We start from the raw sequence: 14,805 nt of genomic DNA, 5'->3' as shown, positions 1-14,805 counted from the left end.
ATTTGTCCACAAATTAAGAAAAACAAGAAAAATCATTTTTGGTAGTGCAGAAAATTAGCAAAAAAATATGTTTTTATATTTATTTTGAATTATTTTGAATTAACGGTTAGTACTTTGGTAATTCATATTTAGAAGATGGCAGATATTTTATTTAAAATATGAGATGTTGTGGAATCATGCCAATCATTTTGATTAGTGCCGAGTTCGTTTTACATTTCCTGTTTATTCAGTCCACGCGCATGAAATGATATGAAATTGTTTATATGCGAATCACACATCATGAACTTTGACCCATTGGCTGCAGTACGTGTTCCAATCGCGGGGCGACTCTTTTGACATGGTTCTAAACCGGGCAATGAATGAAACTCCAAAACACGGTCATGAAATATACGCCGTGTGTCTGATTGTTTTAGTCTGACTGGGCAACAAATTGGAGGTAAGTCATTCTTATTTCTAAGGCGGCACGGTTGTCATTTACATGGAAAAACTATTATACTAGATACTCAGCGAGGACAGATCATGGAAATCGAGAACCTTTGTCGTGATTTGGTACATACATATCATAATTCACGTCCGGTCCACGCCATATTTTCACGACTTTTCCCTCGCCATTGGCTCTATATTTGGTATGAGTGTATGAACACGAAGACTGTGAACTTCATACATGTTGATTTCAGTGCCATTCTGGGTCATGGTTCACGTGTTTTCATGCTCATTTCACGACATACACATGTAATTTTTTTTCATCACTACTCTGTAATTCAAGGCCCCATGCAGGGCGGCCGCCATGTTTTTGCATGTATGAAATTTTGAAAACCATGTCAGTCAGGCATGAATAGTGTATATGTAGCGTCTCGTAATTACGTTATGCTTTCTGAGAAATGTGGTGGTTCTGAGAGATCTTTGTTCTGTTGTTTTTACATTTACAGCAATCCGGTTTGTTTTGTATACAGAGGGATACTGTATGAAAGCCCTAAATTTTGACAGGTTTATGGAAAAGGCTGGGCTGTCTCCTGGGCTGGCTATCAGGTCAGGGTACACCTGGTACGTGTACACCAACAATCATAGTACACTAATTTGAAAAAGCACCAAAGTATAGAGTTGCGCCAATTGTGCAAAATGTTACATAACTCACAGTTAGACCCCTCATGGTCCTTAGTGAGTTTTTGACAGTAAACAGTTTAACTGCAACATATAAGTGTATTGAAAAAAAAATGTATTTTCAGGTAAACATGGCAAGACTGATTCACTATGACGACCACGCCATCAAGGTTCTTCAGTACTTGGATCACCAGCGTAGAGCTGGAAAAGCATGACATGCAACATAACGGTCAAGATAGAAGGCAGATATTTTCCCGCACACAAAATCATCCTCTGTGCTTCATCCGGATACTTCGAGACCCTGTTCAAAGCGCAAACGGGAGAAACAAGAGAGGTAGAACTTTCAGGGTTGACGACGCAAGGTTTCTCCGCCATGTTGGAAATGATGTACGCGTCTCAAGTTCAGATTTCTACTTCAAACGTGATGGAGGTACAAGTGGCGGCCAGTTACCTGCATGTCATGGACGTCGTGGCGGACTGTACGCAATTCCTCACGAACAGCCTCGCGTCAGGGCACATGGTAGTGTATCTCAGGCCACAAGAATTTAATTCCTTGGTTAACGGATTCACCCACTTCATTTTTTTCTGAGTTGCAAAATAAAATTCAGAATCAACTGCAAAAATGCTCATATTTTGCCCTGAACAGCTGTAAACAGTCCTTTTCTTCCTAGTTGTTACAGTTATTCCATGTTCCAATGCAGTGGTAGTTTAAAATTCATTGTCTAAGATTTACCGTGTGTTGACTTCATGGCTCCTATCGTACCATTTTGGGCCATAATAGGATCCTTAGGCCTGTTTTGATTTTTTTTTTCGCCCGCCCGCTCCATTATTTTTCTAAAAAAATCTGTTAACCAAGAAATCAAATTGGTGTGGCCTTAGGTTTTAAGTGATTATAGATCTAATTTCAAAATCTAAACAAGTACTACAACATTTATTATTATTCTGACACTAAGATGCCAAGAATATCCTGTATACTATTATAGATTTGATTATTATGTACAAAAATACCTCTAGAAATATTGAAAACACGTCCTATAAAAATATAAGAAAAGAATTGGGTGCACAGCTCCAAATTTGGGTGCACCAAGGTGCTTATGCACCCAGTATTTCCGGCCCTGTATTATCAGTAATACATCAGTTAACCAACTTTTCTCTCATTCACAGATGAGTAACATCATGGCAGAACGTGTGCTACAGTACCCCTCCCACCCTGCCAGAGTACTGCAACACCTGGACTCACTCCGCAAGGAACACCCTTCCTCATGTGACATTACCATCATTGTCAAGGACAAATCCTTCCCCGCACACAAATTCATACTCATGGCATCCTCCGGATATTTACAAACAGTCCTAAGTGGTAAACAAAACATAGATGAGATTGAGTTACAAGGGCTTGCACCAGAAGGGCTTTCCGCCATATTGGATATGATGTACACATCGCAGCTGCAGCTGACCGCGAAGAACGTTATTGACGTACAAGTGACAGCGAGCTATCTCCATATGATGGACATGGTCGCAGACTGTACGCAGTTTTTAACCGAGTGCATCGCATCGGGTTGTATGACAAATAATCACATCGCAGGCAGAGATTGTGAACTCAAACACGGGATTGCCAACCCCAACTCAGAGACTGGAAGCTTGTATCAGTTAGCAACAACTGAAAAATCCAAACACAACACTGATAATCCAAATAAAAGTTCATCTGACAGGTCCACAGTACATGAAGCACCATCTCCAGTACAGCAAAATTGGGCCTTTAGTTCAAATTCTTCAAACCACTCTAATAACTCTGAGAGTGAAGTTGTCATTGTGAAGAGAGAGTCTGAGGATTTGGAAGATGTGAGGACATCTGAGGGCCAAACCCAGCAACAGACAAATGCTCTGTACTTTGAAGAAGTCTATATGGACAGTAGAGGAGTTGGTAGTAGTGAAAGGGAACAGAGTCAGGCATTACCAGTGTCAAACATTCATGGAAATGACTGTCATCAACAAGGACAGGGAATACAGGAACTTCAAACTAAAATAGCATTTTCAGGTAAGTAAGTTATTTCACAGTGTAGTCATCTGGTGAATTTACTGGTAGGGTACATCCATCCTAACTTATTGGCTCTCTAATCTTTGCATATTATTATTTTTTCTTAGAGGCAGGTGGAAGAATAATGGAACAGCCATCCTGTGGAAGTAGATCAAGACACTTAATAATAGAGTTTATTAGCCACAGGGTCATCATAGTATAAATTACAATGTAGGCCGATTAGCAGCTTTCAACATTTTCAATACTGCATTCTTAGAAATTCATAATTTCAAGAAGGGGGGGGGGGAGTAACAAGCTATATAAACTGACAAAGCTCTAGATAGGTATGAGCCAAGTACTGTAAATCACTTTATATTTGTGGTACTTTTACATGTATGGTTTTCACAGTAACTTCTGTACTGTATAGTATAAATCCTATGTAAGCTGTGAGTTAGTATATTTTTGTTGTGACAGAGTAGGTTTACATAACATGGGTTGCTGATTGACGGGCAGAATGACAGGACAAACTGTTAGACACAAGAAATGCATGGTGTGAACACAGTTGTTACAGATCAGGTAAGTGTGGAGTCCTGACCCCACCCCAGAACTTAAGAAACCTAAAATATGAGGATTAGTCCGAAGTTTCTAACTAAAATTTCCAGTAACTGTATTTCCAGAATTAGTCTGAAGTTTCTGTTTTTTTTTTTCTAAACTAGACAGTTCAGGTATGTGTGGAGTCCTGACCCCACCCCAGAACCAGTTCCAGAGCCGGCTGTGTCAGCAGGAGTGTGACATCATGCACTACAGCAGGGAACACATGCTGGACAAACATGGCACCAACAACCTCGCCAGGAACTGGTTCAGGGTGAGGTGATACATCACATATATGCAAATTAGGCCACACCAATTTAATTTGTTGGTTCACGGATTCGCCCACTTCATTTTTTTCTGATTTGAAAAAAAACAAAAAACATTTCAGCCTCTAAATCAACTCATATTTTGGTCCCAATAGTTTAAGAAAGTCCCCTCTCTTCAGAGTTGTTACAGTTTTTCCATCTATCAATGCAGTGGTTTGATTAAAGGTTTGAAATTTAATGTTTGAATTACAAACCAGCCTGATATGTTGACTTCATGGCTCCTATCATGCCATTTGGGGATATCATAGGATACCTTGGTCTGTTTTTATTTTCCTTTTTTTTCGCCCTGTCGCTTCATATTTTCTCTGAAAAAATCCGAGAACCAACAAACCAAATTGGTTTGGCCTTATATGTAGGCAAATTAGCCAAGGCCTAGAAAAAAAATGTTGTGCTTCCTGTTTACCAACCGACCCTACAAAAACCTGCCAACACTAGGCTTTTTTTGGGTGGACCCCTGCAAGGAACGTATATTTTCGAGCTGATTAACCTTTTCTAGCTGCTTGTTTTGACACCTGGGTGATAAAACGTTGTACAATTGGTTTTCCAACATTGACATTGAAAATAAAAATGTCCTCATGCAAGTTTTACTTTGTTAAACTGTATTGTATAAGTTGGATATCACTGATCTCTTTTTAAGGACTGAAACAGGAAACACAACATTTTTTTTCCTAGGCCCAACCGTCTACTGTAATGAAATGGCAATCACTCATATTGTTAGAGTCGATGAGATTTCAGAAGGAGAGATTATACATGTCAGTGTAGATGTAGATTTTTTTTATTTTATCTTTCTTGACCTCTCAGGGTTTAAAATATTTTTTTGCTTGGGTTGCCTCTTTTTTCTCACCTCCTTTCACAGGATAAAACCCCAATAAGCAAATAGCTGCCATGCTGTCTCTTATTATTTATGTAAAGTATTGCTCACATTCACACAATTGTCAGCATTTGCATGCCTGAATTCAATGAGTGCACTTCACAGCATAACTATATATGCTATAACACACCTGACTTGTTGCACTTTTATCGTATTTTGCAAGGGGGCACTTTAAAGTACACACAATTGGTTGGGCTGCCCACCCCCCTTGGACTGAACCTTGTTTTTCGCCAATTGGACTGGACATTGTTTTCCACCAACCCCAGGTTGCCCACTGTGTGACCTAACCCAAAAGCTAGGTTGGCCATCTATATTTCAGGTTGCTGTCAACACTGTCTGTTTATTTTAGAAGGCAAGCTGTGTTTAGCCAGCCACCTGATGTTTAAAGATAATTTGCTCACATACTGGCTAAATCAGACAGTTTATTTGAGAAGCCATTTAATATCGAGCCACTAAACTTTAAAAAGTTCACTTTGTATGCCAAAAAAAATTTACATCAATATTCTTGTTTACACCTAACAAGAAATTTCTGTTGTATACATGTAGTTTTTAGTGGGGCACCATAAAACAATGTCATATATTACTGGCTATATACACTAATACAGAACAGATACTAGTACAGATCCACTTGTGCACAGTACTTTTATATATTATATACATACAGTACGAAAATGTAATAGTATGTACCGGTTAACCCTGTACAGGTTATGTGCCTGATGTTATACCTGATAGTATGCAAGCCTACTAGATACCTAATCCACACCTACCATTCATGAAATGTGCTTCCCTGTATTTTTGCGGTGTCTTACAGAGAGTGGTGAGAGAAACAGTGAACCTGTACCAAATAACAGGCCTGAGAAGTGTGCACATTGATGATGCAATGAAGGAGGTGAGATTTTCTGTTTAACAGTTTTGGTATCATTATTAAATATTGTACAATGTAATAAGTCTATTTGCATGTAATACTAACTGCATGTTGTATTCAACTTCATCATTATTATCCTTAGGCCACTCCGACTTAATTTCATGGATGGCATCCTCTGAAGACCCCCCAAACTAGTGCGCGCGGGCTAATAAAAAAAATTCCGGCCAAAAATAAAAATGCTACTAAACCACAGGAATACTCTGTACAAATTTAAGCTGGTATCCTAAATTTGCGGCAGTACATAGCAACGCATAAGACAAGCCGGCACATTCTGGCACATTTTGCAGAATTTATAAATCGGCACTGCACGTATGTACTGTCCTTGAGTCGTGGTGCCATCCCCTCAGAGCTAGAGTTACCACCGGCTCCGTATTGTCGCTAACTACCCAGGCCTAGAACCTCACTTCATTTTTTTTTTTTGAGAACAGCCAAAAATCAATGCGTACGCGGATCCATAAAATTAAGTCGGTGTGGTCTTATTAAGAATAAAACTGTAAAATCTGCATCACCCTGACCACGGGTCAGATTGCCTGTAGGTTGGAGGAAGGTCCTACCCGTGGGAGGGTTGGGACCACTGTGTTTTACTCTGTACATGTATTTTATTTATGCCAAGAAAACCTACCCAACAAAACACACATTTCAATACAATTTACAAAACTGCCAAAATTAATTGTAGTCCCTAAGCAAAAAAAAAGGCAAAATCTATCGAAATATCTGAATCTACAATTCTAGAATTGTAAAATCTAAAAATTGTAAGATTCTAACATCTAGAATTTTAGGAAGCATTGTATGCGGCAAAGGCAAAACATGTTTGAATTATTCTTGGAAAATTTGCCTGTGGGGGAACCATACCGGACATACATGTATGCCCTGTATGTACCGACGCATAGGAAAAGGTCCGCAGGATGCCAGTGACTCGACTTAACCTGGGCTATATCAGGTCTCTGTTAGGGGACCCTGAGAGTGACATTGCTGACCTGGCAACAGATCGTCAATGGACCTATTGCATTACTACGTCACAGTTTGTTTACCGCAATGAATGCCGGTCAATTAATGTTTAAAATAATATTGTACAGTGGTGCGTAACGCGCTGTGTGTTTGTGTAGCGTTAGACTTAATATAAGGCCTACTACTTTCGTCTAATGTCACAACTAAATCACTCATTACGGCATATAATGCTAGCGCTGTGTCAACAAAACAAGACCCAGCAAAAATAATCCAAACCTGACTTTGTTGAAATTATCTTTATTCTTGAATTGACTGTTCTAGAATGTTCTTTTAAGAACATGTTAACAAACTGTGACGTAATAGTGCAATACGTAGGTCTATTGTGGAAACTAAACTAGTAGTCGACTTCAGCACAGCCGGACAATGATGATGAATATTAAGTATAGTTTGAATTTGAGACTTGAGCTGTTTTCCCTCCTTCAGGTGTTTCGTCGCTGCCCATCCCTGAACCCAGATGATGTCTGGGACATCCGCCGACAGTTCAGGAATTTTATTTCCAACAAGACTGGACATCTTAGCAGGAAGTGAGCTGCAATTCTGAATTTTAGTGTAGGCTGGAGCACACATGCACACACACACACATGCACACAAACACACATGTACACACACAAACACACATGCACACACATTCACTCACATGCACACACAAACACACACATACAAACACATGTACACACACACACACACACAAGCACACACATGCATGCACACACACACACATGTACACACACACACACACACAAGCACACACATACACGCATGCACACACACATGCACACACACACACATGCACACAGTCACATACATGTACATACATGCACACACTCATGCATGGATGCACACACACACAGGCACACACATGCACACACATACATACATGCACATTAACATACACACGCATGCACACACACATGCACACAGTCACACACTCACACATGCACACACACACACACACACACACGCATGCACATGCTCACACACATGCACACATATCCACATCCACACACACACATGCACACACACACAATTATTCATTCACACACACCACACACACACTACAGTTGGTATCTATTATATTATAATATAGATAGAGTGATAGATAGATACTAGATAGATACATGTAGATGGAATCAGTAAAGGGCATCAAAATTCATAAAAGTAATGCAGGTACATTGTATTACATGTACATGTATCTGTCAACTGTCTGTGTGTTTCTGTGTTTCGGGATATTTCTGGTCAGCATAAATTAAGAAGGTAGGAATGGATCATTATATTTAGTAGATACTGGTCTGCACCCAGAGTAGGTCTTGAAGTATGATGGTCAATATTCATTATGGGCATCCTGGTGGCTTTCTTGGTATTGACAGTAGTATGAAGGAAAACTTCCTTTTTCATCTTTTTTCCTGTTTTTTAAAGCCTTGTGATCAATTAATTTTGCATTTCTCTTAGGGAAAGAGGGTACTTGGTACCATCCAGAAGAGGGGGAGGCCAGAGAAGGACCCAGGACACCCCCCTGTCCCCTGCAAGTAGTACGTCCTCAGCCAACGTCCCTTCAGGAGGGGAGGACAGCATGGAACCTCATGAACAAGAAGGTGGGATTTCAACATTTTCTAGGAATGATAAGTTCAAGGTTTATGATATGGAAATGAAGAAAAAATGAGGTATTGTTTTTGGTGTGTGTGTCTGTGTTTGTGTCTACCTGCATGTGTTCCTGCACATTTATGGGGAACATGATTTTAAAAAGTCCTGAATGAATTTATGATTTTGGTATACAGTCTTGGGAAATCAAAGGTCAATGTCAATTATAGGCCTCCTGGCAGCTGTCCTTGGTGCTGCAGCAGAACTTCCAGTTTTTGCATTTAGTGAAATGTTCAAATGAAATGCAGTCAGAGGATAGGACTTTAACACCATACAATATGTGTGTTTTGGTACAGAAGACCACCAATTAAGATAGATTGTGCTAATTGAAACCTCAGTTTTCATAATAAATGAGACAAAATAAAACAAAATTTACACTGAATATTTCATGGAGGTATGAGGTATCTAACCTCATTTCCATTGTATTGTAGTCTAAAGAAGTTGTAAATTATGACAGACTGATTTAATGAAGATGACTTCAGGGTAGATTTGTTGTATCATAGGCTTTTGAATTTAAAATGTATTTCTTAAACTAAAGATAAAAAAAGTAATCTATACACATGGAATGGTACATTGACTAAAAGTGTCATGTTGTTTTCAGATTTGGAGTCTAGTGAAGGTTGATGGAGGGATGCCACAAGCTTTACGATGTGCTCCAAGGCTGCAGCTGGTCATCAAAAACTAGTGCAACCTCTTTTTATATCCTACATGGCCAATCTTTGTTATAATAATTATGTTTACCAATTGAAAGGAAAACATATTGTTTTTGCTCTGTTTCATCTTCTTCTTCTTCTCCAAACCAATAAGGTCAATGACCTGAACCAGACGTCTGTCACTATGGTAACTGGGTTGGGTAACATCATGTTGCAATTTTATAGCAGGAGGGATTAAGACTTCTGTCACCATATATATATGAATGTGTTTGAGTAAGAATTAACAGAGCAGACCACATGTGAAGGTAAACATTATGCATTTGCTTTGAAAATGTTACGTTTGTCTACTTTTCAACATGTACAATAATTTTTGGTGCTACCAGAATGTAAATAAACATGGCTGTCAGCTGAGTTTCTTACTATTAAACACATTCCACAGTGTCCTTTTCCTGAATAGCAGGTATTTGCAGTATACTAGTGGTGTTGATTCAACTCACTTCAAATATGTAAAGACCTTGTATGACGTAGCTCTCAACCATAATTACGTTGGTTGGTTTGTTTGTTGGTTTGGTTGGTTGGTTGGTTGGTTGGTTGGTTGGTTGGTTGGTTGGTTGGTTGGTTGGTTGGTTGGACCATTAGAAGACGATTTCGAAAATCCACCCAATTTTATATACCAATATTTGATTTTTTTAAATTCTGAAATGCAAAGATCATGTGGGGTATGCTGTTCAAGTCATACTTATTGACGCGGATTGGATTTTCAGAATGCAAGGCCATGTTGATTTGATTATATGGATGACATCAGCGCGCGCATGAACTTTAGGCCGTTTCCAAAAAAAAAAGTTTTCAACCATACTGTAAATCGTACAAAACAGTTGCAAAATGAGCAAACATATACCATAAGTTACAAAAGAATAAGTAAAAACTATACCAATGTCGTAGAATGCCAAAGTCAAACGAAAAAAGATGAAATTGTAAGGAAATTAACTTGAAGATTAGATTATTCGCCAAACCATATTCTGTGCCATTTGTTCAACCCTCTTGACCACGTAGATTTCATAATGAAAACACCTTTTTTTTTTGCAAAACTTTTTTTTTTATTCGCACGCTTGTATCAGTTTTGGTGCTCCCGGAGGATGTCATCCATATAATCAAATCAACATGGCCTAATGCAGGTCTCCTACTTATTGCTCGTGAAGCAAATAGCTTACGTCTACGGCAATAGGATGAAAAAAGAAAGCCAATGAAATAAATCAAAGCATGATGACAAATACTAGTAGCCCTTTCCCTTCTCAGACAGTCATGCCTATAAATGTTTACGCTTTGAACATCAATGAAGCACGTCAAATTTGAAAAAAAAAAGCTTCAAGCTCTGCAACCTCATATGTCAAGCCTTGTTTTGGGGACAAGAATTTCCTTTCAATTCTATTTCAATATTCAAACACAGGTTGTGTCCTTCCTCAATGTGTCCATGACAACATGCGTCACTGTCTCCATAGCAACATAACATAACATCTGCCTTTTCTGTCTCTTTAGAGAAAATTTAATTACATATTCCATTCCAACAATTCCACCTGTTACAAAGAGCATATCACTGACAGGGAGTTTGGTTAAAAATTGTTCTATCCGCAGTACCCTTGAATTACTGTAAATGCATTCACTTTTGCTGTTGTTTCTATTATTATTACACGGAGGGAAAATGATGTTTTTATGTTTAACGTTTGCTGCCGAACTTTAAACAACTCTGCAGTGGAGTAGATTTAGCAAACCACAGTTGTGGTGTGATTTTGCGGTAAAAGGTCACAGCAAAAATAGTAAAAACATCAAATGGACATTCTATTTGAATTCTATGCTAATTCGTTTATTTCCATACTCTTTAGTCCATGACTAGTCTTCCAGGGTTCAAAACATATGAATATACTGACAACAAAATTAAAAGAGAGTGAACACACATAATCATCACAAAATATACACAGGTTAAACAAAACAATCATATATATAACTTAACTTATGTACAACTGGTGGATGGCCTTTTTTTAATTGATGTGGAAGTATTGAAGTGGAACAATCACTTTATAACACATTTACCCCTACTGCAAAGCTGAATTTGTCAGGTTTCTTTTTGTACAAATAGTGGAATGTCGACTCCGGTGTTTTAATGAGCTACAACCAAAAATTATTTAAGAACGAGTCCAAAAATACATTGTGTAGAGAGTGCTTTATGTACGAATGGCGAATGACTGACCCCTCCATAACAAGAGTTCAAAGATTTATCATCTAAAATTCATGTCTTCGTCACGAAATATCAAAATCGGAAGTTTTGTAGTACCAATAAGCCGCTCTGGAGTTCAAAATCTAGTCATCTTGAGATCTCATCAAGGCCTACCAACCTACATAGTTTTGTGACATTCCATCCATAGCTTCTTGAGTTACTAGTATCATGCTATATCACAAAAACATACATGCAAATGCGACAAAAAACATGATCTTCTTTAGGCAAGGGTAATAAGTCCATCGCAATCTTTTCATTATTTACAGTACGATGAACAGGAAATCCTGCATCTTTCAAAAGTATACCGGGCACTTGCATTGCTCACACTAAGTCCAGGAGCTGTGCTATAAATTCGCCAGACAACTCACTGTTCACCTAAAAAATTCGTAAACTGGCTACCATCCTACCATGGCGAAATTATATTGTGTACAATATCCATATAACACACTTTTATGCAATCTATTGTTATGTCAGATTGTTATGTCAGATTGTTCTGGGAGGCCGTTGCTTCTAACTTATGCTTGCCAAAAAGCACCATTATTATGTCTATTGGTAAAACGACTTACATGTACGAAGTTTATTTTAACAGTAGTTCCTTTGCAAAGGCCGGTAGCGTGCATTACTTTATGGTGCAAATGTCATGCTTAACTGCCAGCAGGTGTCTGCACTGACGCACGCGATTTTTAATACAAACCGTTTTCTTTGGCCATTAGAAGACGATTTCGAAAATTCAGTCCTTTTAATTCTTGCATGCAATATGGTATTTAATTTATAATTCATAACGTCAATGGGAAATGGTTTGGATTTTCAGAATTCAATGCAGAGCCCCAACTAATGCTATTGGCCCGTGATGCAATTAGCTGACGTTTACTGTCATAAGCCAATGAGATCAGCACACGGCTCACAATGTCATATACCATACCAACACGTCCTATCCACACAGATCAGACAGCCTTGTCACATAGGCGCAGCTACATCTCCCTCCAGCCTTCATATAACTATATCAACAGTACCGCAGATGTCTTGCTGAAGTCTCAGTCCCTTTGGGCGGCTGCGTTTTACCAGAATCCGATTTCCGATTGGTGTTTGTCCGCAAAAATCACTGATGACAACCGCACGGCGTAGAAAACTACAGTGGTAAATATTTGGACACGTTATCCGCCACGACAACCTGGCTAAGACCATTGAACAAGGAACACTGGAAGGGAAACGACGGCGAAGCCGACAGAAGGAAGTCTGGCAGGGCAACATCAAAGGACCGGACGCCCCTCACCGTCCACCAACTCCTGACAGAAGCCAACGATAGGAAAATCTGGCAACACTGCTGCGAAGACCAGTGACAGTCATATGACTAGGTAGGTAGCTTCACCATGTTCAACAACAGTACCGTTCTTCCGTTGGTTACCATGGATACATCACCAGATGACAGGTTTGACTGGCAGATCCCCTGTATCTTATGGTACTTAAAAAACAACGAGACTGTGTCTTACGACCAAGCCCAAGCTGCTTGCTCCATGCACAAGTCAGTTGAAGAGTTGACAACGGTGAACAGAGTCATCTACTGGCTGACAGCGATTCTCATCCTCATTCCTAATGTTGCTATGTTCTTAGGAATCATTGGAACACGAAAGCTCCACAAACCGCTCTATTTCTATATGGCCAATCTTGCCGCATCGGACGTCCTTACAGGCATTGGACTCATGTGTTACAGTGAAACCTGGAAGGGAATGGGAGAGGGAATGACTGGACTGTATGTCTTAATGAACATTATGACACTCTTCCTGTACAGTCAGCTCATGTCTGCCTCGGCTCTAGCCCTACTGTCCATTGACTCCTATGTTGCCGTACGCCATCCTATCTATTTCCACACCCATGCCCATATCGCCAAACGTAATGCAGGTATTGCCATGGCCTCTTCGTGGATTGTTCTGACTTTGTTGACTTTCACACCCAGTATGGGTTGGAACTGCCTGGACATGACCATATCAGAGTGTTCTCAGTTCTTCCCCCGACCCTTTATCGGTCTTGTAGGTGCTATCATCATCCTTTTCGCCATCATCATGCTGTTCACAAACACCAGCGTGTATCTGGCGATCAGACAACGCCAAAAGAACAGGCTCGGGCAACCAGTTGAGACCCAGCCACTCCAAGGCAACAACCCGGCACAAAACGTGGCTGGGAATCCCCGGGCTCAAAACGTTGTACAGAACGAGGCAGATAGAAAATTCCAAAGAAGTGTGCGGAAGGCAAGGACGGTTCTGATTCATGTGATGGTGGCGTGTATCTTCCTGTTAGTACCACTTGCGCTCGGCCCGATATGTGACACTCTTGGAGAGAAATGCACACTTCCCGTTTCGCCACAATTCGCCGTGTTGGTACTGACACTCAACTCCGTTATCAACCCTATTGTAAGTATCGTCCGCACGCCAGACTTAAGAAAAGCAATTTGGGAAAAACTCGTGGCAATCCAAAGAGCACTTCGTACAGTTATGCGGGGAAACCGTGTAAATCCACAGGAAGACCAACCTGCACATGGGAATGCACTGGAACTGCAGGCAGCTGCTGCAGTTAGAAGTAAACAAACCACTTCATCATCACAGCAAACTGAAGGACAAAGCAAAACCGTGGTCAATCAGACTGGGGAGAGGCTAGAAGCAGTTTCCTTCACACCAAATAAGAGTGAAAACCTTGCCATCGTAGAAATTGACTGATTGAACATTGACGTAGACAGAAGTACACAGAAAATCAGAGGACAGAAACAAAATGTTTACCTTCACGGACAACAATTTTTATGGTAAGTCATGTGCATGATTATTTGTGCATTTCATAACACAGTTGAGGTCTTGTACATAGGTAGTGGTTTTTGAGTGTCCTAGGGTAAAGCTTCAAAAGAATGGATTTTGCCGTGCTTTGGCAGCGTCTTTCACAGTAAGTGAAAAACTTGAAAAAACGAACAAAAACAACATACTAAAACAAATGTACTAACACGAATGATGGGCAGCAATAAAAAGTGCATGTTTGACATTTTTTATGTTTTGTAATGAATAGTTTCTGTACTATTAAAAGTCAATTATCATTTGACAATTACATTTACATCAATTTTCTGTATGTATGGGTACAAAAATGTAATTTGTTAGAATACTGTAGATAATAGAGATTACATACAAGATTTTTTATGAATCCGCTGTTGCGAATTACGTACTTGTATATTACTTAGAAATATTTTGCTTGTGTATTGCATAAATTATTAATTGTCATTCATACCTATTGATGTTTGTACTTTTACGGAGAAAACAGTTATACAAGCAACTGAATACATGATGAAAACGTCCTGGCCTTTTAGGTGCAAAATGTAGCATCTTTTGTCAGTGACTGTAAAAAGACCTGTAGTCAACAGCGCAGGTAC

At 39.5% G+C, this 14,805-nt stretch overlaps 2 protein-coding genes across 2 annotated transcripts; both read left to right on the top strand.

Annotated features, from left to right (window-relative positions):
- The first annotated feature begins 333 nt into the window (after window positions 1–333).
- Window positions 334–9,189, top strand: LOC109464776 (zinc finger and BTB domain-containing protein 5-like). Its single transcript, XM_019761849.1, has 8 exons — window positions 334–436; window positions 1,227–1,621; window positions 2,266–3,136; window positions 3,832–3,980; window positions 5,715–5,792; window positions 7,260–7,360; window positions 8,286–8,428; window positions 9,076–9,189. Exons 2-8 carry the CDS (start codon window positions 1,313–1,315, stop codon window positions 9,096–9,098), a joined length of 1,674 nt encoding a protein of 557 aa, XP_019617408.1. The 5' UTR covers window positions 334–436; window positions 1,227–1,312; the 3' UTR covers window positions 9,099–9,189.
- A 3,616-nt stretch (window positions 9,190–12,805) lies between these two features.
- LOC109464756 (sphingosine 1-phosphate receptor 1-like) lies at window positions 12,806–14,110 on the top strand. Its single transcript, XM_019761829.1, has one exon. The coding sequence runs from the start codon at window positions 12,806–12,808 to the stop codon at window positions 14,108–14,110; it is 1,305 nt and encodes a 434-aa protein (XP_019617388.1).
- The last annotated feature ends 695 nt before the right edge of the window (window positions 14,111–14,805 follow it).

Source organism: Branchiostoma belcheri, unplaced genomic scaffold (assembly GCF_001625305.1).
Source record: "Branchiostoma belcheri isolate BF01 breed outbred unplaced genomic scaffold, Haploidv18h27 scaffold140, whole genome shotgun sequence".
Lineage (NCBI taxonomy): Eukaryota > Metazoa > Chordata > Leptocardii > Amphioxiformes > Branchiostomatidae > Branchiostoma > Branchiostoma belcheri.
The sequence above is the reverse complement of the archived record's forward strand: the minus strand, read 5'-3'. Positions and strand labels throughout refer to the sequence as shown.